General features: G+C 48.3%; 1 protein-coding gene across 1 annotated transcript; it reads right to left on the reverse strand.

Moving 5' to 3' along the window:
* Nucleotides 1-41: 41 nt before the first annotated feature.
* CCNF (cyclin F) lies at nt 42-12,099 on the reverse strand. The gene is made up of 17 exons (XM_084216396.1): nt 12,016-12,099; nt 10,455-10,609; nt 9,966-10,072; nt 9,174-9,241; nt 8,543-8,736; nt 8,145-8,198; nt 7,501-7,605; nt 6,891-6,968; nt 6,356-6,507; nt 5,439-5,603; nt 4,458-4,581; nt 3,929-4,109; nt 2,909-2,996; nt 2,415-2,514; nt 2,010-2,140; nt 1,657-1,826; nt 42-1,110 (listed from the first exon to the last, which is right to left on the reverse strand). Exons 1-17 carry the CDS (start codon nt 12,026-12,028, stop codon nt 713-715), a joined length of 2,283 nt encoding a protein of 760 aa, XP_084072522.1. The 5' UTR covers nt 12,029-12,099; the 3' UTR covers nt 42-712.
* Between the last annotated feature and the right edge of the window lie 2,005 nt (nt 12,100-14,104).

A 14,104-nucleotide genomic window follows, 5' to 3' on the forward strand; every position in this document is an offset into this window, starting at 1 on the left:
TGTTGCCAATGCCACAGTAAATTGGCAGTCCTGGAGTCCAGTTCCAGTGTTAGCTTCAGTGACATCTTTTTGAAGTCTTGTACCTTGGTATTCCAATTCCTATGTGTTAAGGCACATAAAGATTTTTCAGGTGAAGAAAACATGGCAACAAGAGAAGAGGCAAATGGAGTTTAAACCATGTAGGAGGTAGGTGAAGAGAGCAGCTCAGACCTGCAGTGAGCCTTCATTTACCTCTGGGGTTTTTCAATAAAAACCTTGTGTCAGTGCAGCAAATGCCATAGACAAGAAGAGGGGAGCTGAAGGAGACCTGGACAGAGTAAAAAGGCAGCACAACCTCAAAATAGGTCTTTCAAGTGGAAGATTCAAGCATAGTGTTACATTCAGAAACGTGAGAACCAATGTCAATTCATTTCATTCATAGGGCCAGGCCTCAGAGAAAGCAAGGGACAGGACAGTTATTTTCTATCACTAAGAGGGATGATAAAACTGGGCTATGAATTTCATAGAGAGCAGAACCTTAGCAGAGGATCACGCAATAAGGGATACATATAAAGGCAGCTGTGAATGGAGGAAATAGCCCAGCTGTACAAGATAGAGAAGGTTGAAGGGAAGGTATTTTGGAGGTATTTACAATTATTCACTATCATCCCTGTATGACTGCAACAGAAATACGGTTTCTAGAAATCCTGGTAAAGTTAAAAGCACGAAGAAATCAGAGGCTTAAGAAGGCCAAGTTCAGCCGTTCTTCAGTGTGTTCTGCCATGTTTTTTCTCTTGACTTGCCTCCTGTGCAGGTAATGGGGCTGGCATGGCTCCCTGTTCATGGAATTGCCGTGGGGCAGTGCTGAGGTAGGTTTGGGAGGAGCTCCAGGGCTGCCTTCAACAGAAGATGTAGGACTGGCAGTGTTGACAGAAGAGTAGCCTGAGCTCCCATCTGGGTTGGGATTCCTTGGGGTGAGATATGCCCCTGGCAGCTCCCCCTCCCTTTGGGGTGCCCCAGAGCCATCCCACTCCCCAGGCAGGCTGTCCTCATCACTGGAGTCCTGGCCACAGTGCTCTGCAGGGTCCAGGTACAGCACTGTCACATCCAGGATCCCACTGGGGCTGGTCACTGCAGGATGGGAAAAGAGAAACCTTAGTTTGTCCCCATCCAGAACCAAGCAGGCACTCAGCACAGAGTCAAGCAGAAAAAAGCCAAGCAAGAGTCAGCCTTCTGTCTGCTTACACCTGGAGGGCAGGGCACTAAGTTCACCCTCTATTCACAGAGCATCTTTTCTTCCCCCAGACTATTTGAACAGGTACTAAGAGCTGTTAGAAAATGAGCAGCCAGGCCCAGGGTCAGCAAAACCCAACAGCTAATTAGTGTTTCTAAGACAGTGGCTCATTCATCACATTTGGTGCACTGCAAACAGCCTGACTTTGAAACGCTGAGCAAATACAAAGCCCCTCATCATGTTCTGAAGCAGTGCAGAGAAAGAACAGATAAGATACCTCTGAGAGAGTTTAACAATTATAACCACGGGGGAAGGGGAAGAGTTTTTCCACCTGGTCTTCAGCTGAAAGTTCAGGCATCTGGTGCCTGAGAAACAGTTTTAAGCAAAAATGAAAAGACAGGCTTAATTCTCTTGGCTGCTTTTTATAAGAATAAACTGCTCACCATCTCCTTCTCGCTCGCCTTCACTTTCCTGATCACCTTCATAACCAGAGCAGGAATCTAAACTCCAGTCAAGGAAGTTGTCCAGCAGACTTTCTTCCTGGGATGACAGCTCTGCTGTGGGTGTAGTCACAAAGCTGCCTCTGTCATCCTGAATGCTGTCTTCCCTCCTCCTGTAGCAAAACACCCCAGAAATCATATGTCAAAATCCAAGTCTTTTCCAGCTCTTTTAATAGGTGTGTCAAGATGGTGACAGGAAAACGAATTGTGTTTAGGAATGAAACCTCAGGGTACCAGAGAGGAGGAAAGGCTCTGGCTGATCTTCAGAGCTGCTGACAGCCATGAGTTATACTTACCTTTTAGCTCTCTTTCCAGAGGGAGAGCTGAGGAAAGTCTGAATTTCCACCACGTTCCTGTGCAAGGGACTGGGCTCTGGGTCCTTCTGTTTCACACCCAACAATGAGCAGAGCTGGCTGTAGCTCATAACCTAAAATATTAAATAAATAAATAAATATATTTTCAAAAGTCAAAGCACCTGTAAGGATTAGGCCTGAGATTCTCATGAGAACTAAATAGCCAGAAGGACACTATTTTCTAGGAGAAATCTATCCCAGTGAATTCTTCCCACAGGCACTCAAACGTCAGTTAAGAGTCCCTGCAACTCAATTTTTAAACTCTCACTTTATTCACATAGCCTGCCATGGGACAGCAGCTCTGCTCTGAGTGTCAGCCAGCAGCAGATGCAGCCACAGGTCACCCACCTTTTCTTTGCCAATTTCTTCATAGCGCTCATCTTCAAATCGCTGTTTTACTGCCATGAGGGACACCTGCCTGTAATCCTTTGGGACATCATCATGGAAGCTGGAAAGAAAGATTGAAACCCCTATCTTACAATGGATTCTATGAAAAAGTATTAAGAAACCCTGCCAAGTTAGATAGTTTTCCTCTGTTGCTTAGTGCTGTGCTAAGGAAGTTGGTGTTTCAGCAGCTTCATCAGGACACCTGGTGGCTTCTAAGCGTTTGAGCATCTAATTCCTTTTCTGTCCCTGTTTTCTGTGACCCAGGGCCAGACCAGCTGGCAGAAATAGAACAGCTGTCCCTGAGCTGGACCTTAGTGCCTTGTGGCGGGGGAGCAAGGCAGCTAACCAAAGGCCCTTCCTTCACTGGGAAGGGCTGACTGTACAGGTGCAGCACATTTGCCAGAGCTGCAATCCAAGTACTCATGTGTCCCCTCAAAGAGTCCCAAAACCATTACCACTTTTGGTGGAGGCTCAGTACGCAGGGCAAGAGGTCTTCTTGAGAGAAACCAGTGCACTCAGACAGCTGGCTGGTCCAGGAGTGTGCTAGAGAAGAGAGTACATATTCATATATTGAATTACATATTCAGGAAGTGTAGTAGCTCTGTAGTGAGTCAGCTTTTTTTTTTTTTTTAATAGGTTAAGGATCGTGATATTTGCAAGCTTATATCTGTCCATAGTTTGTTAAAGTTCACAGGTGGCTTTAAGGATAGGTTTATCTGCCAAACTGATGTTAGACCTAACAATAGAAATCTTCAGGCTCATTTATGTACAAAGCTTGCACGTATGATGTTAGTCTGATGCTAACACTTGAGTTCTTCACTGCTATTAAGAGGTAAAATAGAATCAGAGAATCATGCAATGGTTTGGGTTGGAAGGGACTTCAAAGCCCATCTCATTCCACTCCCTGCCATGGGCAGGGACACCTTCCATTATCCCAGCTTGCTTCAAACCTTGTCCAACCTGGCTGTGGATACTTCCAGGGATCCAGGGACAGCCACAGCTTCTCTGGGCACCCTGTGCAAGGGCCTTACCACCCTCACAGGAAGCAATTCCTTCCCAGTATCCCATCTAATCCTGCCCTCTGGCAGTGGGAAGCCATTTCCCCTTGTCCTGTCTCTCTAGGCCCTTGCAAATAGACTCCTCCATGTCTCCTGTCAGCCCCATTCAGGTACTGGAAGGCCACAATTAGGTCACCCTGAAGCTTTTCTTCTCCAGGCTGAACAATCCCAATTCTCCTAGCCCTTCCTCACAGCAGAGCTGTTACAGCCCCTTAATCATCTGGGTTGCCCAATACAGCCAAACAGGCTGAACTCAGCTCTTCATTCTGTCTTCTTACACCTGTCCCCCTCTTCTCCACCCAGCCAAGTGATTGGGACATCTTGCCTAAAGACAAACTAACACCAAAACCCCCCCAAAAAAATCTCCCTAGAAAGAGAAGGCAGACTGGCAGTTGTGCTTGAGGCAAGATGGGTTACCTTGCCCATGCAGGATCTTGGCCAGCAGCAGTGCAGCAGCAGCTAGCCGGGCTGGGGAATACACACTGAGGCTCGTGTTGAGGAGGGACAGCTCACAGATGAAGCTGTAAAGGTGAAGAGTTCTCCTCTCCAGCGAGACTATGCTTGAAAGAACTTCTTTGTAGTCCAAAATGGTGGGTATCTAGTGCAGAAAGGAGAACAGAGGTTGGAAATACAAGACCAGCACGAAGTGTTTAGAACAGCTGTTTCCAGGTGCTGGGTTTTATTTGTTTGGGGCTTTTTTGTTTAACTACTACATTGACATTGATGCATTCTCCAGTGATAGAATAAATGGCCTCTTAAAATTGAAGTTTTAATCTCTACAGAAGGCAGAGGGTTCTGTATCTGCATGCTCTGAGACATGCACAGGCTCCACAGTTGATTGAGAACACTGACTTAAACAGCCAACTCATGAGACAGGAACTGCTACAACCTGCCTTGAACAGCAGCCCAAGGGCAGGGAAATATTCCATCCACTTTCCAAACTCACCCTTATCTTTCCTTCTAAGGCAGAAATGATCTCACCCATCATTCTGACCAGCTCTTCATATTTGTAGGAATTGTCTGTCAGCCACACAGCTTCCCGTATCGTCAGCATCTCTTTGCTGATGAAACTGTAATGTTAAATATTAAGTTAGTCCCAGCAGAAAAGGGATTTGCTCACTTACAGCAGATAACTGCACCCACAATGACCAGAGTTAAACAACTTCACAAGGTAGACCAAGAAAGAATTGCAGCTTTTTATTTCATCTGTAAGATGGAAGCACCTACTCTAACATTCCTAATTTGGAGTGTTCTTCCTAACACAGAAGAAATTCTTGGCTGTGAGAGTGGTGAGGCCCTGGCACAGGTTACCCAGAGAAGCTGTGGCTGCCCCTGGATCCCTGGAAGTATCCAAGGCCAGGTTGGACAGGGCTTGGAAGCATCCCGGGATAGTGGAAGGTGTCCCTGCCTATGGCAGGGAGTGGAATGACTTCATCTTTAAGATCCCTTCTAACCCAATCCAGTCTGTGATTCTCTGATCCTAATTCATCTATGAAGCCTCTCCTAGGTTAAGGAGCAAGATATTAAGGAAATTAACACAGAAGGATAATCTCCCACCACACCATGTAGTTCATCTGAGTGTACACAGGCTCAACTATGGAACATTGCTGCTCTTATTCCTTTCCAGCTTTCTCATGCCAATAGGGTGTCAAAGACTCAAGATGCTGAAAGAATGCATTTAGAGCAATCCACAACTATGACTATGCATTTAAATAAGAAAAAAACCTTCAAAAAACGACCTTTTTTGCCTCATTTACAGAGTCTGTGTTTGTATGGAAATACAGTTAAACAGCAGTCAAAGTAGAGGAAAGTCAAAGAGCCTTTCAGTATTACAAGCAAGGGATGGGGTTGGGGAAGAAGTTTGAGCTACAGGAAAGAATTTGGAAGATCATAATGAGCACCTCTGCTCACCAGCCAGAACCCTCACCGTGTGCAAATGACCATGCAGGCTATTCCCAAAAGCTGGAGCCGAGCACGAGGTACACGTCTCAGCGTCAAGTAACGGTCCACACATCCCACTGTCATGTGCAGGCACAGGCTAGAAAAGTCCTTCATGGTAGCCACTTCCACCAGCCAATCCACCAGGATATACCTAAAACAGGAAGAGACTTAAGGAAGAACTCGGGAAGTGGTGTCCCACACTATGACATCCACTATGACTGGAGAATGAGCCAGGCCAAGCAGAGCAGTGACAAGTGTTCCTGAGATGCCACCCAAGAGAAGAGCCAACTCCCTCAAGTGGGGCTGTGGCAGATCCTCCTGAAGCCCTCCTGAAAAACCTGCCTGCTCCATCCCCTCCCTGCACACCAACACACACAGTGTGGGGAATAAACAGGAGGAGTTGGAGATGTGTGTGTAGTCACAGGGCCACCATCCCATTGCCATTACAGAGCCACACTGGGATACCCATGTGGCTGGAATGCTGCCATGGATGGTTATGTACTTTTTTAGGAAAGCAATGCCAGCAAGGGGAAGTGGTGGAGCTGCCCTACATGTGAGAGAGCAACTGGAACGTATCAAGGTCTGCCTAGGGAAGGATACAGAACTCATTCATAAGGATTAAGGGGCAGGCTAACATGGGTGACTCTGCTGCAAGTGTTTATTCAGGAAAAGGGACTCAATGGGAACTTTGGACGAGGCCTGAAGTGACAGGACAAGGGAGAATGGCTTCACACTGACAGATGGCAGGGCCAGATGGGATATTGGGAAGAAATTCTTTTCTGTGAGGGCCCATGAGGTCCTAGCACAGGTCATCTAGAGAAACTGTAGAATGGTTGTAGAGATATACAGGGAAATAGGGAATAGTTTTTCTGTGGGGCCTCACTCCTGGATCCAAGTTCCTACCTCATTATTTCATTCATTCCTTTCTGCACAGTGAAGATGCTTTGCTTGCTGATAGGAAGGGAAGCTTGAAAGATTTGAGAAACCATTTCCCTGGAAGATTTTGCTTCTAATCCTAGTTGGTTTCCATTCCCACAAGCTTTAGCTAAAGCTATCTGTATTAGAGAGAACACAAAAGAAAGTATGTTTATTTTACCAAATGCAAACTAAGGCAGCAGAAGATGGTCCTCTATTTTTCCTGCTGAAAACATTGAACATGGCAAACTACTTGAAAGTAGTTCTTAGTTTGGTTTAAATGTTGAGCACACAGATTATTTGGGGCCAGTCTTTTAAATCCATCAAAAGATGTATCTATTCAATTCTGCCACCAGTGAGCTGCAATTTCCCAAAGAAGAGAATCTACAGAGTAGATACAGATGTGCACATAAAGACAATACTCAGCAATGCTGGTCCTGCTTCTAAAAAGAGAAATTTAAACTTACAATGGCAGCACAGAAAGGACCAAATAGACTGCAATTCTGGGAAAGCTCAGCCTTACCTGTGCTTCCCAGCAGCCCTTGGCGGCGTAGTCTCGTAGCTTCCTGAGACTTTGGAGGTATCTGCCAGGATCCGACATCTACAGAGAGGAACACAAACAGATGTAAAAACCCACAGCCTTTACACAACAAACAGAAGAATTGTAGCACTGGTATCCAGAGAAAAACACTGCCTGGAGGTATGTTTATTATTTCAGCAATAGGTCTGTTTCTTATCATGACACCACTGTTTTTAAGAACCTTTTTTCAGTTCTTGCCCAAGGTCTCACAGGAAATGACAGCAGTCACTCAGGATTCCAAGGGGACAGCTTTGGCAGATTTATTAAAGACAAGGCAGGAGCCTCCCGCTCCTGTTCCCCAGAGCCCTGGGATCACTGGTCAGCAGTGCCCGGGCCTTCAGCAGAGCTGGAGTAAACCTCTGTGGCACCTTGGCTACAACTGCTCGTAGCCTCATTTCAGACACCAGAGCTCATCTCAGAGAGTTCTTAGCACCCTCCTTGTTTATCAAGAGGGTAAGCTCTGAGGAACAGCAACTGCTTTCTGAGGACATTCCTTGCACATAACAGAGATCCAGAAGTTAAAGTTGTTTTGAGGCAAAAAATGACTACTTACAGCAGCTTTTCTGTTGTTTTCCCAAAGGAGGTAGGAGCTGATTAAACAACCCTGTTTTGAAGATTCTTCAAGCATTTCAAGGGACTCTTTCTTTTTTCCTTCATCCTAAAAACAAAAGGCATATATTGGCCTTCCTTCTGTCCAGACTAGTGGATGCCTCAACACTTCAGAACCTACAGAATACTGTGCTAAAAGCTACAGTGCAGAATCCATCCCTTGAGAATGCCCTTCAGCCTCTGAGGAATGCTCCCCCATCCACTCAGTGCTGCCATTTGCAGATGCAGGCTCTGAGAGCAGTTAGTGCTTTTCCTCAGCCAGACAAATGCTTTTTGGCTTGCTTGCCACTGAAGGCTTTTTATTTTATTTTTTGTTTTACAAGGCATTACAACTGGAAGGCTTCCTTTGAGACCTGAACACACTGCAAGCCCATGATTAAGCCGAAATTAATTCCACTGTTTGTACAATTCAATAAAGTAAGTTAATAATGTTCCTTTAAACAACCAGTTAATTGAACTCATGAGAACAGAAACTCCTGGGACCCTTGAGGAGTAAAAGAGCATCTGGCTGATTTATGTTTTTAATCAAGCAGCATTAGCATCACCAAAAAAAACCCCAAATCAAAACCCATCAGAAATACTGCTCACCTCAAAGAAATTCAAAACCTTAGCCAAGCTGTGGAGAATAGATCCTTTCTGAGCCTGAAGAAAGCATCAAAATAAAGCATTGTTAAACCACAGCAATTCTTGCTAGTAATTTCAGACTACAGTTTTGGTTTATCTTTCAATCATTCTTCCCCATTGCTTTTCTCTATGTTTTGTTATCCCTGAGATAGCACTGAACCTCTCCGAAGAGACAGTACAGGCCTCCAGCACTCATGATCTATCATGTGCAGTTTTGCAATACAGTCAATAAATGACTGAGCCACAGTTGTTGAAGCAACAAGAGCACAGGAGGCTCCTCGGGAAAACAAAAGTATTCTTTCCAAAATAACCAGATGTAGTTACTGACGTAGGGTAAAGCCAAGGGCAGAAAGAAACCTGACCTTGTCAAGCTGGCATTCTGCCTTGAGACTCTCGTAGACCACAGCTTTACAGCAGCTGCCAGAGAAGGACCAGGGAGGACGGATAAACAGCCAGATAAAGGGGACTGCACACACATTCAGGTGCTCTGCCAAGCTGAAGTAGTGAGATGCCTTTATTCCGTTCACTTCTGCACGCCCGTGGCCCGTGATGGACACTGAACCAGAGAGAAAGCCAGGAATCAATTGGAGTTTGTTCACAATGCCTGCTTGGCATTCAGTCAGGCCAAGGCAGACAAGAGGAAACAAACAGGAAAAGGTTGACTGTCTCTGCCATTGAGAGCCTTAGAAAACATGGAGGTTGCTAAAGAAGAAAAGTCTTAGCTACAGTTGGGCTTTAGGAAAACATAACCTAAGTTGGGGGGTTCACTCTGCAAATACCAGCTGCCTTGCCAGCACCCTGTGTCAGGAGGCTCCTCCTGTCAGGCCCTTTTAATATATTTATCCCACTGCCAAAGTAGCCGAGTTTCATCACAAGTTTGCAGAGGATAACTCCCAGTGGCAGCTTTGAGGCCAGTGCCTAAGCAGAGCAATGTCAAACTTCCTTGTGCTATGCCACGTTCCCCAAAGCCCTGGGACAAGCTCCCACACTTACGGCCTTCATTGTACAGGTACGCCAAGCTCAGCTTCACAGCAGCTTCAAAGTTACCACTTTCAGCAGCCCTGAAGGGCAAACAGAGAAGGCACTGCAGGTTAAAATCCTTCCTAGCACCAGAATCCAGAGTTTGGTCCTTGTGCCCTCAAGGACATGCATCAAAACACCAAGCACTTGTGCTCCTCCCTCCCAAAGTGATGTGCACATACTGGCCTGCCTCGAAAAGAAGTGACACTCAGAAGCAAAACCATTATTGTGGCATTTAAACGTGCTAAAGAAATCTCTGACACCAATGGATCCCCTTCAAATCAGATGGATAAAACGATGTTCCCCATCTTTTTGAAGCAGATTTATTGTTACCCTTTCAAACTTTGTTACTGAAATTCACCTGTTTTTCAATATACTGGTTTGCACAAGAAGGGACCAAGCAAACTTAGACTTAGACTTAGAAACAGGATTATTCCCTGAAGCCCCTGACCTCACTTGTTCATTCACATGGGAGCACCAGAAAGAGGTTTTAGGGAATGAGTTACCTTCCAATCTGGAATATTAATGCCTGTGAAGAGAAATAACTTTGGCACATGCAATAGGGCCTGCTCTGGTTAAAGAGACAGCAGTGACCAGCAGCAGCTTAGACCTGAAATCAACCATTTTTTTCATTGCCAAAGCAAATATTTCCCCTCTTTGTACAACTCAGATGCCCCAGTTACACTGAGGACTGATTAAAACAATTAATCTTCCTTCAAACACCATCTTCTAAAAGGCCAGACAAATGTGATGTTTAAAACTTACCTTTCAAACATCCTCAGATGGTTTGGAGATGGCCACAGGTCTTGGAAACTTGCATGTGCCCAAACACTAGAATGGTTATCCACAAGGTATTTAAGATGTGAGTGCACCTGCACGGAGGGAACACAGAATAATGATTACCAAAATAACAGAAAAAAAGGTCTTTGCAATCTTATTTTAGAGAAGTAACTAATTGATCACAAGTTATGTTTACCAGTAAGGCAAGAGATGCCAAACCAAACCCATTTGTTCAGTCTCAGTAATCTGGAAGGACATTTTCCACAGAAAAGGTACAAAAAGCAGTCGAATGCTGCTGCTACTCTTAACTTGAGCGGTGAGAAGTGAAACTGTCCCTGGGATAGCAAAAATCTCAACCCTGCAGGACCTCTTTGGGTTTCTTCAGGTTCTGTGACATGAGAAGCCTGTTCTGTATGCAGTCCTGGAGGCAGAGCTGAGCACCGAGCCTGGCAGAGGGGAAGCTGCAGCACTTACAGCTCTGACTGAGAGGATGTCTGCAGCAGGGAGGCCTTTCAGGATGTGAAACAGAACATCCTCGGGGAGGTTCAAGAACGTCAGGACTCGAGGCCGTTTTATTATCCTTCGCTTGGAAGGGAAAGAAAAACATCTGGAACACCTACAGTGAACAACTGGAAAAGAAAAACACAGGACACCTCAGTTAGTGATAGAACAGCATAAGGAAAAAAGGTACTACAGAGTAGTACACACGTACACAGGTGTTCACTTGAGCACCTCTTCACTGCAGCACAGGACACTGCAAACACATTAACCAGGGATTTATAGCTCATGCCTCATAATGCCACAAGACTAAACTACAGAGCAGAAAGGGCTTGTTTAAATTGGTTAATGAAGCCAAGAGACTCAGAAGGGGTGGCTCAAGCTCAAGTGCTCTTCAACAAGAGCTCCTCTGAGCCCTGACTCCTGTGACCATGTTTAGTAGTGACAAACAGTTCAGCTGTCCCCGTACAGTAGTAACAAATAGTTTAACTGTCACTACTGTCACTTCATCTACCTCTCCCATGCCCCAACTTTTCCTTCTCAACTGACAGCAGTCCCTGGAACACAACCAGAGATATTAAGAAGACAACCAAACCTACTCAAGCCTATCCTTCCAAGCAGTTGCTGCCAGGAATGCTAATGGAAGATCCATTGCCTGTATCTTCTGGAGTATTATTTCAATGCAGTATTTATGTATACACACACACACATACATATTTAGGTATACAAAATGTACTATCCTCAGCAGTATTACTGCCATGAAAATGGACACCCAAACTGGGATGCCAGTTCAGCCTATATGAGCATCCAAATAGGGACCAGGGGGTACATGAGCAACTCTGAGTGGCACAGGTTCATTTCCAATGTGTTGCTTCACAAAACCAGAGTGGTTTAGGCTGCAAGAGAACTCTGGGGTCACCCACTTCAACTGTCCAGCCAAGCGGGGTAGGATCACATCCAGGTGGGTTTGAACAACTCCAAGGATGTGGATCCCACAATCACTCTGGGCAATCAAGTACCATGGTTCAGCCACCCTTACAGTAAAAAACCACTTTCTCTTACTTTTGAATGGGGTTTCCTGCACAGTCCTGCGCACCCTGCAAACTCACAGACGCCCGAGATGTTATCCCACATGCAATACGCATCTTGACCCCTTGGCTTTGAGGCCAGGCGCGCTCAGGCACAACCGCCACCCACAGCCACAGACCCCAGGGTCACAGGAGGGCTGAGGGACGGCCCCGGCGGGGAGCACTGCACAGACAGAGCCGGTACCGAGCCCCCGCCGGGCCGGGCCGGGCCGGGCCGCGCCGCCCCCGCCGCGTTTGAATTTGGGCGCGCAGCCGTCGGCCCGGCCCCCTCACCCGCTGCCCGTCCCGGCGGTCCCTCAGCCCGGCCTCAGGGTATCCCGTTATCCCCCGCCCTCAGACCTCCTGAGGAAGCGCCCGGCAGGCAGAGCCCGCTCTGGAGCCGCCCCTCAGCGCAGGAGAACCCGGCAAACAGGAGCACCCGCGGAGCCCGTGGGCAGGTCCGCACTCACCACCCGCCTTCATCGCGGCGCGCCCGCGGGGACTGCTCAAACGAACACAGCGCCCTGCTCGGCTCCGAGAGAGCGGCACGGCCGTAGGAGGGACCGGAGCGCCGGGGGCGGGCGGGGACCACGGGGCTGACACGCCCCGCTCGCAGCGCGGGCGCGCCCAGTGGGCACCGGGAGCAGCGGGAGCCCCACCCGTCAGACCCACCCGCCGCGCCACCGCCCCGCCCACCGCCCGCGCGCACTTGTTTTAAACACAGCAGGATCTGTCATTGGCCAGGATGCCGATGGGGCGGGGCCGCACCCACCCCTCGCGCTGTGATTGGTCGGCTAGGATGCGAATTCGAATTGGGTCAGTTGGCGGTTCAAACCTGTGGCGCAGCGGCGCATGCGCGGGCGGGGCGGCTCCCCCTGCTGTGCGGGGCGGTGCAGGGAAGTGGGGGGCGCAGCGCTTCCCCTCACGGGACAGCCGCCATTTTTCCGCGGTCTCGGTATCCAGGGCCGGCGGCGGATGTGGGGCACAGCGGCGGTCCCAGCTCTCCGGGGGTCCTGGAGTTTCTTCTTCTCTCTCGGCGACAGCCGGCAGCAGCCGTTCCTGCTGGTGCTTTGTTGCTCACAGTCACCTATGCTTAGCCGAGGCTGCCTGGCCAAGGGAGCTGTTGAGGGAGCAGTGGGGGCTTACTGCTGCCTGATGATTTCCACCTTGGACATTCATTGAGGGTGTCCGTGCTGGAGTTAAAGCATCGGAGAGGTTGTTGAATGTTCCAGCCTGGGCCTGGGGGTGGCCTGCTGGACAGCAGCTCCCAAGAGAAGGCTCTGGGAGTCACAAGTGTCCTTGACCAGCTGTGTGTCCTGGGGCCAAGGTGGGGGATCCTGGGGTGGGAGGGGCATTGCCAGCGTGTCAGGGACAGGGTCCTGCCCATCTCCTCAGCCCTGGTGAGGCTCATCTGGAATGCCGTGTCCAGTTCTGTGCTCCTCAGGACAGGATGGACATGAAGCTCTTGGAGTGGGTATAGAATCATAGAATGAAAGGGACCTGAAGGACTATCTGGTTCCACTCCCTGCCATGGGTAGGGATGCCTTCCACTATCCCAGGTTGTTCCAACCCCTGCCCAACCTGGACTTGAACACTTGGACAGGCGGGGCGGCCACAGCTTCACTAGGCAACCTGTGCCAGGACTCACCTCCCTGACAGCCAAGAATTTCTTCCTAATAAGCTAACCTTATCAGTGTGAAGCCGTCCCCTTTTGTCCTCTTTCCAGGCCTGTGTCCTAAATCCCTCTCCAGTTCTCTTGAAGGCCATTTAAATACTGGAAGGGGCGCTATGGTCTCCCTGGAGCCTTCTCCAGGCTGAACACTCCCAGCTCTCCCAGCCTGGCTCCAGAGCAAGAGGGTTCCAGCTCTTGCAGCATCTCCATTGCTTCCTCTGGACCTGCTCCAGCAGGTCCACAAAGGGAAGGTGATGAAGGGACTGGAGCACCTCCCTGACAAGGAAAGGCTGAGGGAGCCTCAAGAGGACACACAGCTGAGAGTCGCCCTTGTCTATATCTGTCAGTGTCTGCAGGGAGAGGTCAGACCATAAGAGCAGGATCTGCTTTGTGGGGCTCAGCATAAGAGGCAATGGGCAAAAAGTAAATAAAATACAGGATATTCCATGAGAAAGAACTTTTCTGTGAATGTGACTGAGCTCTGAAGAGACTTCCCAGAGAGGGGGTGGACTCTCCCTCAGTGGAGATAATCAAAACCCACCTGGACACAGTCCTGTGTCATGTGACCCTGCTTGAGCAGGGTACCATTTGATCCACTGTGGTCTTTTCCAGCCTGAACCATTCTGTGATTCCTGCTGGGGAAAGGAGCCAGGGGCTGCCTGGACAGATTCTGTTTCTGATGTCCTGAGCTGCAACCTTGCCCCATCCCTCCCCAGCACACCCCTGTTCCTGGCCTTGTGTGGGGGCGAGGGGGAATTAGGCAAACAATTGGGAGTCAAAGTTCAAACCTGAGTACAGGATTCAGAGCAAAGCCCTAAACCTCACCAGGCAAAGGGCAGAGTGGGATAAGAAGGTGTATTGAAAAGGCTGGCAGGCAGGCAAAGCAA

Source organism: Fringilla coelebs, assembly GCF_963513975.1.
Source record: "Fringilla coelebs genome assembly, chromosome: 16".
NCBI classification, from domain to species: Eukaryota; Metazoa; Chordata; class Aves; order Passeriformes; family Fringillidae; genus Fringilla; species Fringilla coelebs.

Coding starts and splice junctions, on each gene's coding strand:
- CCNF (XM_084216396.1), bottom strand. Junction 8,737..9,173: donor GTACCTGTACAATGAAGGCC/GTAAGTGTGGGA, acceptor TCTCTGGTTCAG/TGTCCATCACGGGCCACGGG. Junction 5,604..6,355: donor GGAATGAATGAAATAATGAG/GTAGGAACTTGG, acceptor TTCCTGTTTTAG/GTATATCCTGGTGGATTGGC.